Source organism: Ursus arctos, unplaced genomic scaffold (assembly GCF_023065955.2).
Source record: "Ursus arctos isolate Adak ecotype North America unplaced genomic scaffold, UrsArc2.0 scaffold_2, whole genome shotgun sequence".
Lineage (NCBI taxonomy): Eukaryota > Metazoa > Chordata > Mammalia > Carnivora > Ursidae > Ursus > Ursus arctos.
Genome location: NW_026622874.1, coordinates 102,926,801 through 102,945,164, shown reverse-complemented (window position 1 = coordinate 102,945,164; position 18,364 = coordinate 102,926,801). Strand labels below are relative to the sequence as shown.

At 56.1% G+C, this 18,364-nt stretch overlaps 1 protein-coding gene across 1 annotated transcript in view; it reads right to left on the bottom strand.

The window, feature by feature from the left end:
• Positions 1-18,364, bottom strand: part of MAD1L1 (mitotic arrest deficient 1 like 1) — a 275,913-nt gene that overhangs the window by 103,268 nt on the left and 154,281 nt on the right. Inside the window, exon 12 of the mRNA XM_057315132.1 lies at positions 10,746-10,886. Within this exon, the coding sequence (XP_057171115.1) occupies positions 10,746-10,886 (141 nt within the window). The remainder of the gene's footprint in view (positions 1-10,745; positions 10,887-18,364) is intronic.

Here is an 18,364-nt window from a genome sequence, read left to right as displayed (position 1 = left end):
GTGCCCCGCATGGGGACTCAGATATCTGTCACTCCTGTGAGCCTGCCTGACCCCTGGCATGCCGCACTGCAGTCTCCCACTGGGAAGGGAGGGAAGGACGTATGTGACCAGCACGCTGGTGCTCGTCCTGTGCGTCAGGGGGTCTGGAGGTAATGGGGGGACTGCTCAGGCACGAGGCTTACAGAGGGGCTCAGAAGGGAGGCCAGGGGCCGGGGATCAGCAGGCTGGCTGGAAATTCACCATCCCGAGCCGGCCACAGCAGCAAGGCTGGAGCTGGGCCCTTGAGCTCCACCCCAGCCCAGCTGACCCAGGGTCTGCCAGTCAGTGGGGCTGGCTGGGAGCGCAGAGCGTGGAGGCAACACAGGAAGAGGGGCAGCGGACACAGAGCCAGGCGCTCCACAGAAGGCGGCACGCGGGAGTACGTATCAGGCAGACAGGGCATGCAGAGAAACTGGGGTGTCCACAGAGCCACGTCAGGCCCAGCAGCTCCCACAGCCCTTCCTGGTCCAGGGACACGTCCTCCAGCCAGGCCCCCAGGTGACCACTGCGCTCAGACACATGTCCCAGGCCCACACGCCCCTTGTGACAGGTGGAGGCTGCACCAAGACCTCGTGTGGCTATTTTTATCTGGAGGTGAGAAGCTGCTACTGAAACCCCAGCACGCTGCCAGACAAAAGCCTCAGGCCTCCTGCCTCTTCTCTACTTTACACGTCGATTTGTGACCAAGTGGAAGGGAAAAGGAGACACCGGCCAGTCATCAGGGGCCGAACCGGGCAGCAGCACCCACCCGCTCGTGGTTTTCCTCTGGCAGAGGCCCCAAGAGGCAGAGCCCGCCCCACGTGGATGGCAGCCACAAGACAAGCTTGCTGCCACGCAAGCAGGTGTGCTGCTCACCCAGAGCCTGGGTTCTGGCAGGTGACCCTGGCTGAGTGCAGCTCATCAGAAGGAGACATCTGCACCCCTGAGGCCGCTGCTGTGACCCAAGCAGCCGACGCCTCTCCCACACCCAGAGCAGGCCCACTCCGAGAGGCTCTCCGCGGTAGAGCCTCAGACCCCCTGCAGGGCTCGGTCCCTTCCGCTCAGAAGGCCAGGTGCTCACACGGGGGCAGGACTCTCGGAGTGTGGGTGGGGACCAGCGCAGGAGCGTTGTCCAGGAACTCACCACAGGTACGACGTTTCGGCCCAGCCCCCACACCCCCCACTGAGTCACAACCTCCCAGGGAGGGACCCACAGCCTTGAGGCCATTCAGACGTGCACCAAGTTCCAGAACCACTGCCACAGAGGTGTAATTTGGAGCTGGACAACCAGAGGCCCGTCCCAAAGTCGCCACATTCCTGCACCGAGACAGGAAACGAAGGACTGGTCTGGGACGTCAGAAAGATGGTGGGGCGGGAGTCTCTGCCATCACCCCGCAGAGCACAGGTTGACACAACTACAGAAAAGAGGACAGAAAAGAGGACAGAAACTAAGAGCCGCTCTGAAAAGATAAATAAAATTGACAAATCTTTCACTAAACTCAGTAAAAAAAGAAATACAACGGACATAAAATCGGAAACAAAAGGGAAGACATTGCCACAGACAGCACGGAAACACGAAGGCGTGTAAGACCTATGGGTGACGACCACCAAACCGCGGAACAGCCTCAAAGAAACGGACAGACTCCTGGGGAACACTCGCGCACCGGAGAATAAACCACGAAGAGAGGCGCCTGGGGGGCTCAGGCCTTCGGCTCCGGTGGGGATCCCAGAGTCCTGGGACTGAGCTCCCCATCCGGCTCCCTGCTCAGCGGGGAGCCTGCTTCTCCCCCTCCGTCTGCTGCTCCCGCTGCTTGTGCTCACTCTGTCAAACAAACAAATAAAATCTTAAAAAAAAACAACACACAAAACACGAAGAAACAGAAGATCCAAACAGACTAGTAACAAGTAAAGAGGCTGAACTGGTAATAAAAATCTCCCAACAAAGAAGGGCCCAGGACCAGTTGGTTTCACCAGTGAATTCTACCAAACATTTAAAGAAGAATTATTACCAATTCTTCTCAAAATCCTCCCCAAAAATCAGGAAGAATCAATTCCAAACTCATCTTACGAGGCCAGCATCATTAGCCTGATGCCAAAGTCAGGCAAAGATGCTACAGGAAAACCAAAGCACAGGCCAATATCCTGATGAACACAGGTGCAGAAATCCGCGACAAAGTGCTACAAAACCACGTTCCACAGCACATTAGGAGGGTCACAATTCGGGCACGTGAGTGACTCATCGGTTGAACTGACTCTGGATTTTGGCTCAGGTCATGACCTCAGGGTCGTGGGACCGAGCCCCATGTTAGGCTCCATGCTCAGTGTGCAGAGTCTGCCTGGGGTTCTCTCTCCCTCTCCCCCTGCCCCTCCCCTCCACACGTGCACACTCGCTGTCTCAAATAAATAAATTTAAAAAAAAAAAGAAGAAAAAAGAGGGTCGCACACCATGACTGAATGGGATTTATCCCCAGGCTGCACGGATGGTTCAACATGCACAAATCAAGCAATGGTACGCAACACATTAACAGGATGTAGGATAAAAATCATACGATCATCTCAACAGATGCACAAACAGCACTTGATAAACTTCAACATGATTTAATGATAAAAATTACCTAGGTACCAAAGAAAAGTGCTTCACCATAATAACGACCACACGGGAAAGCCCACAGCTCACATCACACTCAGCAGTGAGAAGCAGTGAGAAGCTGACAGCTCTCCCCCTGAGGTCAGGAATAAGACAAGGATGCCCACTCTCTCCACTCCTATGCAACATGGTACTGGAAGTCCTAGCCAAAGCAATCAGACAAGAAAAAGAAATAAGAGGCAACCAATTCTGTAGGGAATGAGTAAAACTGTCCCTGCAGATGACATGATCTAACATGTAGGAAATAAGACTCCACCAGAAAACTGTTAGAACTCACCAGTGAATTCAGTAGACTGTCGCAGCATACAGAATCGACATGCAAAAGTCAGGTGCGTTCCTATACGCTAACAACGAACAATCCAAAAAAGAAAACAATTCTACTGCAACAGCATCAAAAAAACAATAAAACACTTAGAAATAAATCTAAGCAAGGAGGTGAAAGACCTGTAGACTGAAAGCTGTAGGACACTGATGAAAGAAACATTAACACAATAAATAAAAAGACACAAATAAAAAGACAGTCCGTGCTTATGGACTGGAAGACATAATGCTGTTAAAATGTCCGTACTACCCAAAGCACAGTGTAGATTCAATGCAACCACTACCAAAATTTTTTCACAGGAACAGAAAAATTAATCCTAAATTTAGTATAAAACCACAAAAGACCCTGAGTAGCTAAAGAAATCTTGAGTAAGAACAAGCCTGGAGGCATCACACTTCCTGATTTCAAACTACCACAAAACGGTCGTAATCAAACCACATGATACTGGCCTAACAACAGACACGCACACCAATGGGAGAGAATACGGAGCCCAGAAGGAAATCCACGCATATACATTCAACTAATACTCGACAAAGATGCCAAGGATTCATGATGGGGAAAGGTCAGGCTCTTCAAGGAACAGCGTTAAGAAAACCAGATAGCCACATGGAGAACAACAGTAACGGACCCCCAATCTCACACCACACACACAAAATCAGCTCAATATAAAGACCTGCTACCATAAAAATCCTGGAAGGAGGGGCGTCTGGGTGGCACAGCGGTTAAGCATCTGCCTTCGGCTCAGGGCGTGATCCTGGCGTTATGGGATCGAGCCCCACGTCAGGCTCCTCTGCTGGGAGCCTGCTTCTTCCTCTCCCACTCCCCCTGCTTGTGTTCCCTCTCTCGCTGGCTGTGTCTCTCTCTCTGTCGAATAAATAAATAAAATCTTTAAAAAAATAAAATAAAAATAAAATAAAAAAAATAAAAATCCTGGAAGGAAACAAGGGAAAAGCTCATTGAGGTTCATCTTGGTGATGATTTCTTTTATTTTGACACCCAAAGCACAGGCAACAAAAGCAAAAATGAACCAGGGGACTGCATCCAACCTTCAGCAAAATGCAAGGCGATGGAGAAAATATTTGCAAACCATCTATCAGATAAAGGGTTAATATCCAATACACATAAGGAACTCACACAACTCAACAGCAAAAAAACAAACACCCAATTAAAAGTGGGCAAAGGATCAAGATAGAAATTTCCCCAAAGGATACAGACAGCCAACCGGTCCATGAGAAGGTGCTCAGCACCCGTCATCATCAGGGAAACCCACATGAGGATCACATGAGGTCTTACCTCACACCAGTTAGGGCGGGTATTCTCAACTGGACACCAGACTGCCAGCGCTGGTGGGGACGTGAACTGGCGTAGCCACCATGGGAAACAGTATGGGGGCTTCTCAAAAAATTACAGATAGAAGTATGACCCATATGATCCAGTATTCCAACCTCTGGGAATATGTCAACAGGAAATAAAATCACTCCCTCCAAGACGTGCCTGCACCCCCAGGTTCGTCACAGGACTGTTCACCACAGCCAAGACACGGAAGCAACCGGAACACCTGCCAGCACACGACAGATGAGGAAACGTGCTATATGCACACAACGGGAAGATTCGTTAGCTTTAAAAAAGAATTAGCCCTGGTCATTCGTGACAAGATGAATGAACCTGGAGGACATTATGCAAAGTGGAAAATACTTAAGACAGATTCAGAAAGAAAAATACTGCACAACCTCACTTCCATGCAGACTCTGAAAATGCTGAGCTCCCAGAAACAGCAGAAGTGTGGCTGCCCGGGGCCGGGGCGGGGCGGGGCAGGGAGGTGTGGGTGCGTGTGCACACGCTGCCGGGTGAAAGGTGAACAAGACCTGGGGACCTCGTGCACAGCCCGGTGACGATCACAGGCATTGACACTGCTCCATGTGCCTGAGACGTGCTGGAATAGCAGATCTTAAGTGTTGTCACTACAGAAAAGAGCCGGGCTAGGCCCGGCGACACAGGGCTGACCAGCTGGCCTGTGGTGGTCACTGCACTGCATGCACGGACACCCAAACAGCACACTGTAGCCCCGGACATATGTGATCTGTATCGGCCCGTCACGCCTCAGCGCAGCGGCAGTGCTGGCTCTGCAAGCCTAGTGTCCACTCTTCTCCCAGGGGGCGGGGGGGGGGGCAATGCCCAATCCCAGAGGCCAGGGCTCCGCTGAGGTGTCCCGCACAGAGCCCGCCACCAGCCCTGCACCCCCACCTCCTGCCTCTGCCCTGAGCACGGGAGCTGGAGCCTCCACCCGACATCGTCTCCCCGCCTGCACCCTCGGAGCTCGCGCTGCACGGAGGGTTCTGCAAGCCTGGCTCGTCTCACTGACCCCTGCTCGTCTCCTCTTGTCTTTAATACGGTGCCCGTCTTTTCACACTGTCTGCAGGTTTTTCACTGTTTTCACTCTGTGTTTTTTCACAGGACAGTGACCCCAAGTTCTTCGCGCAAGGAGAGCAAGCAGATACTTTCCTAAGTAAGAAAAACGGACCCTGGACCTGCCGAATTACCCGGGGCTCCTCCGGAGGCCAAACCACCCCCAGCCTGGGCAGGAGGGCGCGAGCACTGTCATCAGGCCCTTGCAGAAGTAATCTGAAATTGAGATTTTCCACATACCTTCATGAAGCCAGCAGCACCATAATCTGTTTTAATTAAATAAATTAGAAAAACAAATCAGGCTGATATGTGGAATCAAGGTGGCATGAGCTGCATATTTATAGCTCTGTCGACAGAGGAAGGTTCATGACTTAGGCTACCAACTTCGGCAGCCGCTTTATTAAGTGGAATAAATAAAATCCATGCAAAGCGGCACAAACTTCACCAGGGACAGGCTACTGCGATTCTCCCCATCTCAACACTTCCGGTTTGATCCACTGAAACGTGTCTGGCGGGCTCGGAACGTGCTCCATGTTAGAGCTACCTGATTAAGCCGGAGGCGCGAAATGCGGCAGCTCGGAAGGAGCAGGGGAGGCTGTCAAGCTCCCAGGACCCCGCGCGCCCGCCCCCCGGCCCTCCCCATCGGTGAACACATAGGTCCCCTGGAGCAGCTCCCTCCCTGCACCTGCCTGAGGGCACCTGCCAACCTGGCCCAGGGGCCCCCACAGTCGTGCTGGCTTCACACAAGCAGCAGCATGCTGAGGGTCCCAGGAAGCGTGGGGCTGGCACAGGCGCCTGATAATGACAGCCGGCACCCAAACCCAGGCCCCCCCACCTGTTTTGTCAATAAAGTTTTATGGCACGTGGCAACACCCACCATTCACAGATGGCCCAAAGCTGCTTTCCAGCGGCCACAACCACAGAGCTGAGCATGTGGCCGCACAGCCCACTGTCTGGCCCTTATGGGCAAGGCCAACCTGCCAACCCAAATGAGAAGACACAGGAGCTCGGGGTGAGGGGCGGGGGAGAGGGAAGCTATTGCGGAGAGGGGGAGGAGCGAGGGAGAAGACATACAGGGCAGACATGAAGGCAGAACACAAAACAAGGAAGGAAACGAAAGGAGGGAGCAGCAGGTGGCGGGGAGAGGCAGAGCCGCGCACAGCCGACACCCATTGGGCATACCCTGAGCTCCAGCACGGTAATGTTCTCTCCCTCTGTCCCCCTGGACCCTGCCTTCTAGACAGGCAATCCATCAGGCGGGCGGGGGAGCTGCGGAGAGTTAATCCGCCTCCGTAATCAGACCCCGAGGGCTGTGGGGGTGTTCTCCCTGCATGCACTTCGTGGCTCCCCGCGGCTCCTTAGGGCAGTTGAACAAAACAGGCGACTCTGGGGAGTCGCCAGTGAGCACTCGGAGCACAGCTGCTCATCCGGAGCCCGCGTGCGCCCCCCGAGTGGGGGGCGCATCCGTGCAGTGACAGAGGTCTTGTCCAGGAGACACTAAGGAACCTTAACAACCAGGTTCTGCGAAGCGACATGACTTTTTACCATGTGTCAGTATATGACGCTCAGCCCATAAACTTCCGGCAGGCCCTCTGGAGCAGCGTTTAAAGCTCTCGAGCTCCTAATACACAAAACACTACTGTTTAATAAGAATAGGAAAACCCGCCCCAAGCCCTGGAGAGCAGCACCCCATGGCCTCCAGGGCCCGGGGTCAGCAGGTGGCCCTGGCCTGCAGGGTGGGGTCCAAGCTGGGGTCCCCGCACCTGCTCCCTGGACCAGCGAGCTGCCCCTGCCCAAGCCGGACGAACGGCTCCGCTCACTGAGCTGCAGGTCTCTCCCAGGGCTAGCTGCCCGCCGAGGGTCAGGAAGCAGGCAGGCAGAGCCGAGGCCACAGCCCCCGGCCTGGCAGGCCCGCGCAGCAGCCACCGAGGACCCAGGACCTCAGCAGGGAGATGCTCGGGGCTCCTGTCTGGAATGCAGCCCCAAAGCTGAGAAGGGGTAAAACGGGCTTCAGAGACCCCAGCTTCAGAGCTGCCCCACAGATGGTCTGGACCCCTAGAGGGCTGTCCTCCAGAAAGGGCAGGCTGGAGATAGGAGGAGGGAGGGTGGGGCTGGGCTCCCCAGGCTGCCACAAAGCCAGGGGCTCCGTGAGCCTGTGTGAACAGAGTGAACCCCCCTGCACCCTCACATGCCTGCCGACCCTCCGTCCAACAACGGGGACACCCCATGTGCAGGACTCAGCTCTGCCAGGCCCGTGTCTGGGTTCTGGTGTTCCATCTAAAAGGCAGGCTCTGCTGCTGCCCGCTGGACGTCCCCGAGGCTCCCGGCCCCGGGAGACCACACCTCACAGCCCGCAGCCACACAGGCCCAGCAGGGTGGCACCACATTCCTTCTCTCCTGGCCCCACCAGCTCCCGAGAACCTGTGCATCAAAACCCCCGCTCGCTGACAAGTGGGGTGGTGGCGGTTGGGGGGGGGGTACTGTATCTCCAGCCCGAGCCGGGTCCCCCGCCCAGCCTGAACCGTGCACACCGAAATGCCTCCAGGTGCTTTCCTCCCCCTGAAGAACGTCAGCACAGTGGCTGGGGATGGGCCCACCCTCACGGGGCGCGGGGGGGAGGGGGCAATACGACAAGACACCCACCCACCCTCAGTCAGAAGACTAAGGCCCGTCACAGAAAGTGGCAGTGGGAGGGGCAGGGCTGTTCGGCGCCAGCTGCCACACGGCGCCCTCACCTCTCACTGCTGGCGTCACTAGGCAGGCTGATCTCGGTGCTGTTGCTCTGGGCACAGCGGGCACAGCCACCTTCACACCCACTTCAGCCGCGAGCTCGCCCCAACACTTTCCTAAACCCGAGACCCACCCCCAACCCCTGACCCCCGACAAATCCCTTCCTTCTCGTTGTGATGGGCTTACTTCCTAAAGTTGGGGCCTCCTCCCTGACTCGGACCTCCTCCTGGATGGCAAGCAGCTCCCAGGGCGTCGGCGGGCAGCGACCTCCCACAGGGGAAGCGGGTGGTCCCAGGGCTGCAGGAGAGCCCACGTGCTGCCAGGCAAGAGAGAAGGTCTTGACACAAAGTGGGCCCTTCCCTTTAAGGGCTGCACACCCTCCAAGATGCTGACGGAGCCACCGCAGGGCCCACGTGAGAATGGCCACTTGTGGAGCAGACTGATGACCTCGTGGGGCCCACGGAGGGAGCCCGGTCTCTGCACCACTGACGGGACCGCGGCTGTAATGCACGGGAACATGGGGGATACGCTGTGCGTTCCCACCTTCTCCACCCTTCTGCACCGTACTTCTGTCTAAAACACCATCATCCTCCACAAACTAGAGAGAGACCGTTTGCTATGTACGGGCTTCCGGAGCACTTCTGTGACATCACCAAGCACTCAGGAGACGCCGCTGAGAACTGCCTCTGTTCGGACTGCCGGAGAACCAGCCAGACTAGACTAGACGGCGTGGGACAGTGTGAGCGATGCGGCCTCTCTGCGAGGATGATGGACGTCCCCGGAAGTGGACGAGGCAGGGCTCCCCACAGGTCCCCTCACACTGCACGCCGTGTCCTGATCCCACGAACAACCGAGAGCAGAGGCGCCTCAGCTCCAGCAGCGGCCAGCACAGAACTGAGCTCGTCATGCACACGGTCCTCCGGCAGAAGGAGCTCTGTGGACTTCGCGTGCTGCCCCACCCTGGGACCCCTCGTCCCCACCGCACCCCACACCACCCCCACGACGTGTGCTGGATAGCCGCCTCTCTGCCTCCCGGGGAGGACACCCTCCTCCCAGCACAGATTCCAAGAGAGGGCTACAGGGAGGCCAGAGGGGGTCGCATCCATGAGAGAAGGAACAGAGGCTGAGGAGACCCCGCCTGTCCCCACCCAAGGCCTGGACACAGGAGCAGGACCCATGGCTTTGTCTGCTGCCACCTGGTGGGGACCGGGAGGCTCACAGCTCTCGACGGGGTGGACCCAGGCCTCTGAGCAGGACTGGACCGGGTCCAGGCCCGATGCCCAGGGTGCTGATCAGTAACACCTGAGGGCAGTAAGCTTCTCTTCACCTGCTTGCTGATGTTCCAGAAAGACCAGGGGACAGTGACCGGTGGGCCTGACCCGGGATGCCTGGCTGCCAGTCTCACTACGCTTGGTCCTCCCTGCAGACAGCAGCATGGGCCCCGGGGGACTCTTGTGCAAGCTAACAGAGCCTGTTGTGTCCAACGGGGTGTGGAGGGCATGTGGGGAATCACCAGATGCCCAGGAGGCTTTGCTGGGAGGACCAGGGCCTCTCCTCCGGCAGCCAGGAGGGTGAGCTGAGCCAGTGTCCAGGGCTCTGAGGCGTGTCTCAGGGTCAGCGCCCAGCCTCAAAAACAGGGGATCTCAGGGAGCAGGAGTTACGTACTGGGGAGTCTCTATCCCAATACAGATCTGGGTCAGTCTGGCCTGGGAAGAGGGCAGGAAACCAGCCAGCAGCTGGCCTGCTTCTGGAGGGGTCCATCCGTGCCCACATCCAGGAGGAAAAGGACGGTGACCAGGACAGAGAGGAACAGATGGTCGTGTTGGTGAGGCCGGCTGAGCCTGGGTGTCGCCCACCTGTCTGGACTCGCCCAGGCCTCGGGGGGGGGGGGCGGATAGGAAGGCTGGGCGATGCCCTGCTACACTGCTGACCACAGATGCGGGAGAAGGGAGTTAGCGACTTTCTCGGCTGAAACTCGGCCGGTCCTGAGCAAGCAGGCAGGGTTCCAGGAGGGGAAGACAGGAGGAGAGTGGGGGCCTGTGGCGGGAGTTGAGACAAAGCTCGTGTCCGTCTGTCCGCCAGAAGCCTCTGCATCTCGTGTTGCCTCAAACCCATCGGGGGGAGGGGTGAGCCCGTGCTGGGAGCCTCAGGGCTGCGGGCCAGACGTGCAGGCGCAGCGAGGTAAGACGGGGTAACCACGCCGGCAGCCCCTCATCACAAAACCCAAACAGATGTCACCGGAGGTGCGAGAACTGTCAGCCTCGTAATTAACTGATTAGGGCGCACAGGGCGCGCACACACAGGAGGAATCTCTCAATGTAAAAAATGCCAGGGACGACTGAAGGTGTCAGGGAGCCTTCCCTGCAAATCTCTCTTCATTAATGTTTCATGTGGAGCCAAATGTGTTGTAATAAAATGGCTATTAATGCACTTATATTTATGATGACGTGCTCGGTGCAGCTGGAGCTAACCTTTCAAATCAGAAGGGAGGGTCTGCCCGCGATGACAGTACCAGCAGCAGCCCCTCGGCGGGCCCTCCTCTCCCGGGCCACCGGGTCAGAGCGCGGAGCCAGCACGCGAAGACAGGCAGGTGGACGGCCTTGCGCCCGCCTGCACACTCACCTCCATCTCCGAGCTGTGCGCGTGCACCTTCTGCACCATGTCCTCGGCCTCACGCATGCGACGTGTCAGCTGGGGCGAGTACTCGGCCGCGGTCAGCTCGCTGTCGTAGGAACCCAGGATGGCACGCATTCCGTCCCGCTCCTGTGGGCACAGAGGGCACACGGTCAGGCTGGGGTGGCCTCACACGGTTCCTCAAAGAGCTCAGTAGTATTGGGATTCACAATGGCCTGACGCCAGCCAGGCCACCATAGGGCCCCGAGCTGCCCTGAACCAGCAGCCTGAGCGCGCCCAGGGTCCAGCCCTGATTGAGGCACTCCGCACGACAGCCTGGCCTTGAGCTGCAGGGTGTGTGGAGACCTGCAGCGGACAGAGACCCCTCCCTGAGCCCGCTGACTCCCAGCTGTGCAGAAGCACTCTACCCCATTCCAGCCAGCGCCAGGCCCTACCAAACTCCAGGAACGGTCCCAGGAACACACTGGCAGGGCCAGGCCAGGAAGGAGGTTTGAATACCCTGCCTCCCATGACTTCTGACCTGGCCTCTGAGCCAGGAACACTCTGAGCGAGGTTCCACGCAGCAGTCTGGAGAGATTCATCTAAGTAGGAGGTGTCCGGGTGGGAGAACTAGAGTGAGACTTCCATCCGCCCAGACTCTGAACTGCCCCAGACTCCCTGCTTAACAGCTCGGGCCTCGGCGAGTTCCCTGTCTCCCCACAGAGCTCATGGGATGCCTGGGGCCACAACCCCAGGCCACAGATGCATCACCACGCACCAGCCACGCTAAGACACACCCAGGTTTTGTGGAAGGATGTACCAGTCACACAGCGTCAGGACTAAGCCACAGAGAAGCCACTGCTCAGTGGTACCCTGCCAGAAACACCTGTAAAGGCTGACCGTAAGCCAGAGTCAGGGACCCTGGGAGAGGTAGACGGCTTCTCCTGCCCAGGACTGTTTGATCCCTTCCTCAGATGTTTGTGGAGGGAGATGACCTTCTGGAGGCCAACCAGGAAAGGCTGCAGGGACCCAAGGTCCCTGGGTCCAGCAACTGAGAGGCTCCGGAGGGCCTACGCAAAGGGCGCCCATGCCGGGAAAGGAGCTGCTGTCTGCCCTGTGGGCCGCCCACAGCCCTTTCTCACTCCCTAATAGTGGGCCTGGATTCTTCCTCAGCCTTCACGAGCTGGGGGCTGGCACCTGCCCTCCTGCCCCATGTTTTGCCTACATGCTGTCACCCAGGGAAGGCCACATGGAGAAAATCAAGTCATCATGTGGGGAGCCAGGGGCTCAGAGCATGCGTCCCATACCCTCATGCACCCAAACATTCTGGGGAGCTTGTGGGATGTCAGCTCAGTCTCAGCAGCCTGATGGGGCCTGAGAGTCTGTTTCACACACAGGTGCCCAGAGAGGTTGATGCTGCGGGACACGCAGCTCCACGGCCTCTGCCTGGGGCAGGTTTGTCCCAACACTGCCCCAGGCTAACTGGGCACCCGAGCCCAGAGCACTCACCCCCACCCTCAGTTCCCAGATTAGTGCGATGATCTGACCGTCTCAAAGGACGGACGTGAGGATCAATGCCGTCACGGACGCTGCAACCGCGCACTGCCCCGCAAGTGCGGCCCAGTGGTCTCATCCAAGTCAGCAAACAGACCTCCACGGGGTCACGGGTGAAGCTGTACCAGCCCTGGCACGGCCCCGCTCCCTCGCGGTTTCTACCCGTCCAGGACAGTCCGTACCAGCACGGGCTCAAAGGCACATTCACGGCCCCAAAAGAGCCCTCGACTTCGCGTTCTCTCAGTGGGAGAGGCCCTCCTTCTCGGGTGGGACCGGACGAGGGGCAGAGCTCACGGGCCTCGGACCCGGTCATCACTCTGGCGTGGACTCCACAACTAGCTGATGACAAGAAATCCAGTAAGTGAGAAACCAACGTTACAAATCCACCTGGAACTGGTTGCACGTCCGTGGGAAATCTGTCTCCACAGGAAGGTTTATCGAGTGTCCTCATTTTATTGGACTCCTCTCTCTTGGTATTGACTTTACAGTTGGAGCGACCAGAGCGCCGGCGCCCCGGAGGGCGGGGGTGGGGGCTTCCCTTCATGAACAAGCTGCAGTCGTCTCCTCGACGGACCCATCAATCCCCATGACGCTGCTTTCCGCGCGCGGCTCCTCCATCACGGCTCCAGGCGAGCCGCGGCTGGCGAGGACGAGCCCGTGAACTGGCAAGTTGTCGTTCGTGTGTGTTCAAGCAGCCGCTCTGTCGTTACCAGTGAAAGACCGAGAAATGTGCGGGGTTGATGTGATAATGACTTTTTAATGAGCGATTGCGCTTCTGGTGAAGTTTGCTTCATTTCCACTGGAGCAAGTGCCGGCGATTAATCCCTCAACAAACAGGGACGGTCTGGGCCGCAGAAGCCGCAGAGATGCGCCCCGAGTACGACCAAGAGGCCGCTTCCCGACAAGCGCCTCTCCTCGGCACGGAGCCGTCCTTGTGCAGGCCGGCACAGCTGCTCGCCACAGGACCAAGGGCAGCTCCGCACGGACGCCAGCAGGTGCACCCGCGCAGAGACGAGCAGGGGCTGCAGGCCGCCACCCAGGGGAGCCGCAGAGCCACGGTGGTGCCTGGGACCCTACTGCACCCTTGCCAGCCCCAGCCGTCTGTGAACGAGCGCGTGGGCCCCGACAACCTCACGTCTGGGGTAACATTCCCTGGCCCTCCTGCCCCCGGGCCCCAAGAAGCCAGACTGCTGGGAGACAGCACCCCTCCGTCCTACAGATGGAGCCTCCAGGCCGAGTGCGGACAAGACCGACAGCTCACGACCCTGCCCATCTCCCTGACCGGCGCTGAGCTCTGCAGGCAGACTGGTACCAAGGACAGGAGGAGTCCTCTGGAAGCTCTGAAATATGCCCCATAAGGGCCCAGAGTCCGAGGAGGGCAGAGATGAGGGGTTCTGGACAAGCCAATGCTTCCTTCCGTGGAAACGACAGGATGGAGTGTCTCAGCAGTGCTGAGTAGCGGTGGGGAGCCAATCCTGACCCTGGGAAAGAACGACCATCAAGTCCAGGCCATGGTCTTCCAGGAAGGAAGCTGAGGCGCACAGGTGCCGGGTTGTTCGTCCAACGCGTCACAGGGAGGACAGGCGCTGGCCCGATGTGGGGGGCCAGCAGGTGCTGGGAGCCCCAGAAGGGAGAAGGCTGCACTCGGGGCACGGGTGGGCTCGCCAATCCTGCCACCATCACAAGGACAGCTCTACTCGTGCGACAGCCCTGCAAAGGCGCCACGCCCCCCATTCGCCCCCAGCGTGTGCTGGGCATGTAAGCAAATCAGCCAGCAGCTGCAGGCACGACAAAGTCTGGCTCACAGGGTCAGAGATTCTGTCTCCTCAGGTGCTGCCGAGCCACGGCAGGGACAGAGGCCAAAGCTGACGTGCCACTCTCACAGCCGGCAAGATCACCCTGACCAGTGCCCAGATGTGCTGTGCACTCCCAAGTTCCCAGAGGACAGGGTCGCCCTACTCCACGGGCTCCCCCACACAAAAGTACCCCAGCACGCGGTCCTAACAAACGTGGTCCTTCACACGTGCCCCCCCCCACTACGGAAACGGACTCTAACCCCCCTGGTCTCTTCCTGAGTCCAGAGGAAGCGGCCAGCCCTGGAGCCCGGAGCAGGCTCCCTGGGGTGGAACGGAATCAGCCCCTCATGCAGGGGAGAAGCAAAACACGTGGTGCCTGAACTGGGTGGGAGATCAGAGCAAGAAGCAGGACCAAAAACGGCAGTATCCGCAGAGGGCAATCTTCAGAACAAAACACACAGTGGGACACGCTCATACACACACCAGCAAGAGACTGCACTGCGCACGGGCACATGGCAGGAGCAAGCAGAGATCCTGGCTAGAAAAGCAGAACCTTGCTCTAGGCATCAAACAAGTTCCAGAGAGAAAGTTCTAAGGATCACAAGGTCATAGTAAAAAAATAAAAATAGATCACAGAATACAAATGAAAGCAGACCTGCAAACACAAACCCACAGCATCAGGTAACAGAATCATCGAAAGCAGAATCGAAGGTGGGCATGGTGTGTTTAGAACAATAAAGAAAGCGATTTAAATTATCAGTGAGAAACAATACATCAAAGAAACAAGCAAATTTAAAATGAAAACAAAAAGCAGACGACATGAAGCTCAACAAGGTAAAAGAACAATTTAGAAACTTAGCTAAGTAGAACAGCACTTCAGCCGTGGCTGCAGAGAGACTCGGTGCTCTGGAAGAGAACTCCAAGGGACAAGCCAGAAAGAACAAAGGACAAAGAGAAAATGGGAGCCAGTGGCTGACGGCCAAGGCGGAACAGGGGAGGGAAGGGTTTCTATCAAAATCAGGGAGAAAGGCTAGGAAGGCAACAATCAAGGAAGGACACAATGGTTGAGAAACTTCCAGAGTGATTAAAAGCGCCCACACTCAGATGCAGAAGCCCGCAGACCTCCCAGAGTGTGTGCACAGGGTCGCGGCCCCCAGCAGGCTGGCCACAGGAAGGGTGGTAAGACGCGCGTGTCTGCGGCGACAGAGAGTCGGAGGCGGGGGGTGGAGGACCGTTCCCCAGCAACGACTTCCCCAGAGGACAGCACACCGGACGTGTTCCAGGACTAAGGCAAGGGGTCACAGAAGCAAGACTGAGAAACAGGAAAGGAAAATGAGCAACGGACTCACGCCGTGTCCCAACCCAGGCAACCGTGACCGCGAGATCCCAAGGTGCCTGACTCACGGAGCGGGACAGGGCGGATGAACGCAGCTCCTGGCCCGCCAACAAGGAACGCGCAGTGACAGGCACTGGGGACTTACAAAGCTCCAAGACGCTAAAGGCCGCGAGCAGGTGGGGGAGGAGATGCACGCATACAGCACACATGCACGTGCACACCCACACACGTCTGCACATCCACACTCTCGGGAGCTCAACCAGACCCCCGGCTGCCTCCAGGTGGGTGAGCAGGACAGGGCAGGTAGAGGTGTGCTTCTCACCGTGCACCTGTTCATAACTTCTCAACTTTGTGACGTGGCGGTACCATCCACTGACGTACAAATTGGAAACAGAAATTCAGGGAAAAAAGAACTAATATAAAATATAATAAAAGCATTAAAGGGAGGCCTGGGGCCTTAAGCTGTTCCAGAAGGGATGAAGATATCATTAAGCACCCACTACATTAAATAAGCACGAGAACCTCTAAAAGAGGAGAAACAGATAAAAATAGTAGAGAGAAAAACAATGCAAGAGAAAAGAATCCAGCAGGAAGTCTATAACTTTAGTGTCTATATTATAGACCCTGAAAACTGAAAACTAACAAGCCAACGCAAAAATAAGGAAAAGAATAAAACCACACAGGCACAGAGCGTTAGGATGAAAACAGGGGCACAAAACAGCCACAGGAAACAAAGACACAGCAATGTGGCGATAGGAACTCCCCAAACTGAGATGCAAGGAGAGGAATAGAGAGAAAAGCGGAGCATCTCAGAATAAGGGGTAGGAGCGTCACCGAGACACCAGGAGCACTTTGCTATCGCGGGAGATTTTCCAAACCCCCAGATCCGGGGAGCTCAGAGAACCTCACGCAAGATCAATACCAAAGAATCGACACCTTGGCATCTCCCGTTCAAACCTCAGGAAACCAAAGACAGAGAAACTGCAGTGAAGTGAGACAGCACGCGAGAGCAAGAGGGAACAAAACGTCTAAGCGCTGAGAGAAACACCCACCAGCATGGAGCGCCGCGTCGGGTGAAACCACCCTTCAGGAGTAAAGGGAAAATACAGACATCCTCAGACAAAAACAACACGCCGGAGCGTTCTCCAGAGAGAAGCAATCGGTAGCAGTCAGAAGACGGGTCTACGTTAAGGAAGCGTGAGCTTCAGGGTAGGGGAAGTGACAGCCAGTGCAGTGTGTCACTTCCTCGGTCTGCTCTGCTCTAACAGAAGACGCTCCCAGGGACGGGGCCGCAGTGCCGCAGGAGGGAGGTACGTGAGTGGCCGTGTGGTCATAAGGGACAGAGGGAGGGCCGGGGCACTGGGGTCAGGCACCTGCACGCCCTGGGAAGAGGGAGAGCGCTACTGCAAAGTGGACTCGGACCAGGGTACAACCGCACACCCCAGGCCAATTGTGATGACGCGTTACTTAGGAAGTATAACTCGTGCGTTAACAGAGAAAAAGGAAAAAATGGAGCCCTATAAAATGCTCATTTAAACCAAACAAGGCAGATCAATAGGGAGAAGTGAAAAAGAGCCAAACAACAAGAGTCCACACAGAAAACGCCAACAAACACCCCAAATGCCGAACGAGATCGGGATCACGGCGAATGACTGAAACTCGCCAACTGAAACATACTGCCAACATGGGGTTAAAAAAAAATCCAATTACATGTCTATAAACACCTACTTTACAAATATAAACACAGACAGATGTAAAAGTTAAGGGGTAGAGAAAGACACATCGTGCTAACCTCCATCAGAAGGCAGTGAAGCAGACGGGGTAGCTTTATTAAGCTCAGGCAAAGCAGACCTCAGGAACGAGAAACACCTACCGGAGATAAGAGGGCTATGACATAATGATAAAGGGGTCAATATTCCCAAAAAGACACACCAATCCTAAACACAGATGCACCTCACAAGAGAGGGTCAACATACGTGAGGCAAACTGATAAAGCTGCAAGGAGCAACAGACGTATCTCCCGGTGTAGCTGCAGACTTCTACACCCTCTGTCAGTAACTGACAGATCCAGCAGGCAGAAAACCAGGAAGGACACAGTAGCACCAAACAGCACCACCAATCAACTGGATCGAACCGACACTGACAAAATCCTTCACCCGCCAACAGTAGGACACACATGCTTCTCCAGCTCGCATGGGACATTCACCAAGAGAGACCACATTCTGGGCCATAAAACACACCTGAACGCACTTACACGGATAGAAATCATACTGAGTGGGGCGCCTGGGTGGCACAGCGGTTAAGCGTCTGCCTTCGGCTCAGGGCGTGATCCCAGCGTTATGGGATCGAGCCCCACATCAGGCTCCTCCGCTATGAGCCTGCTTCTTCCTCTCCCACTGCCCCTGCTTGTGTTCCCTCTCTCCCTGGCTGTCTCTATCTCTGTCAAATAAATAAATAAAATCTTTAAAAAAAAAAAAAAGAAATCATACTGAGTAAGCTTTCAGCACTCCAGAATTAAGGAAGTCAATAACAGAAAGAGACCTGGAGGGGCGCCTGGGTGGCACAGTGGTTAAGTGTCTGCCTTCGGCTCAGGGCGTGATCCTGGCGTTCTGGGATCGAGCCCCACATCAGGCTCCTCCGCTAGGAGCCTGCTTCTTCCTCTCCCACCCCCCCTGCCTGTGTTCCCTCTCTCGCTGGCTGTCTCTGTCTGCCAAATAAATAAATAAAATCTTTAAAAAAAAAAAGAAAGAAAGAAAGAGAGCTGGAAAATCCCAAACTATTTAGAGATTAAACAACACTTCTAAATAACACGTGGGTCACAGAAGTCTTAAGAGAAACAGAACAGTATTTTTAACTAAATGAAATGAAACTTAAAACAATATGCAGCGGGGCCTGGAGGGAACATGCAGCACTGAATGCATATTTTAGGAAAGACATCTAAA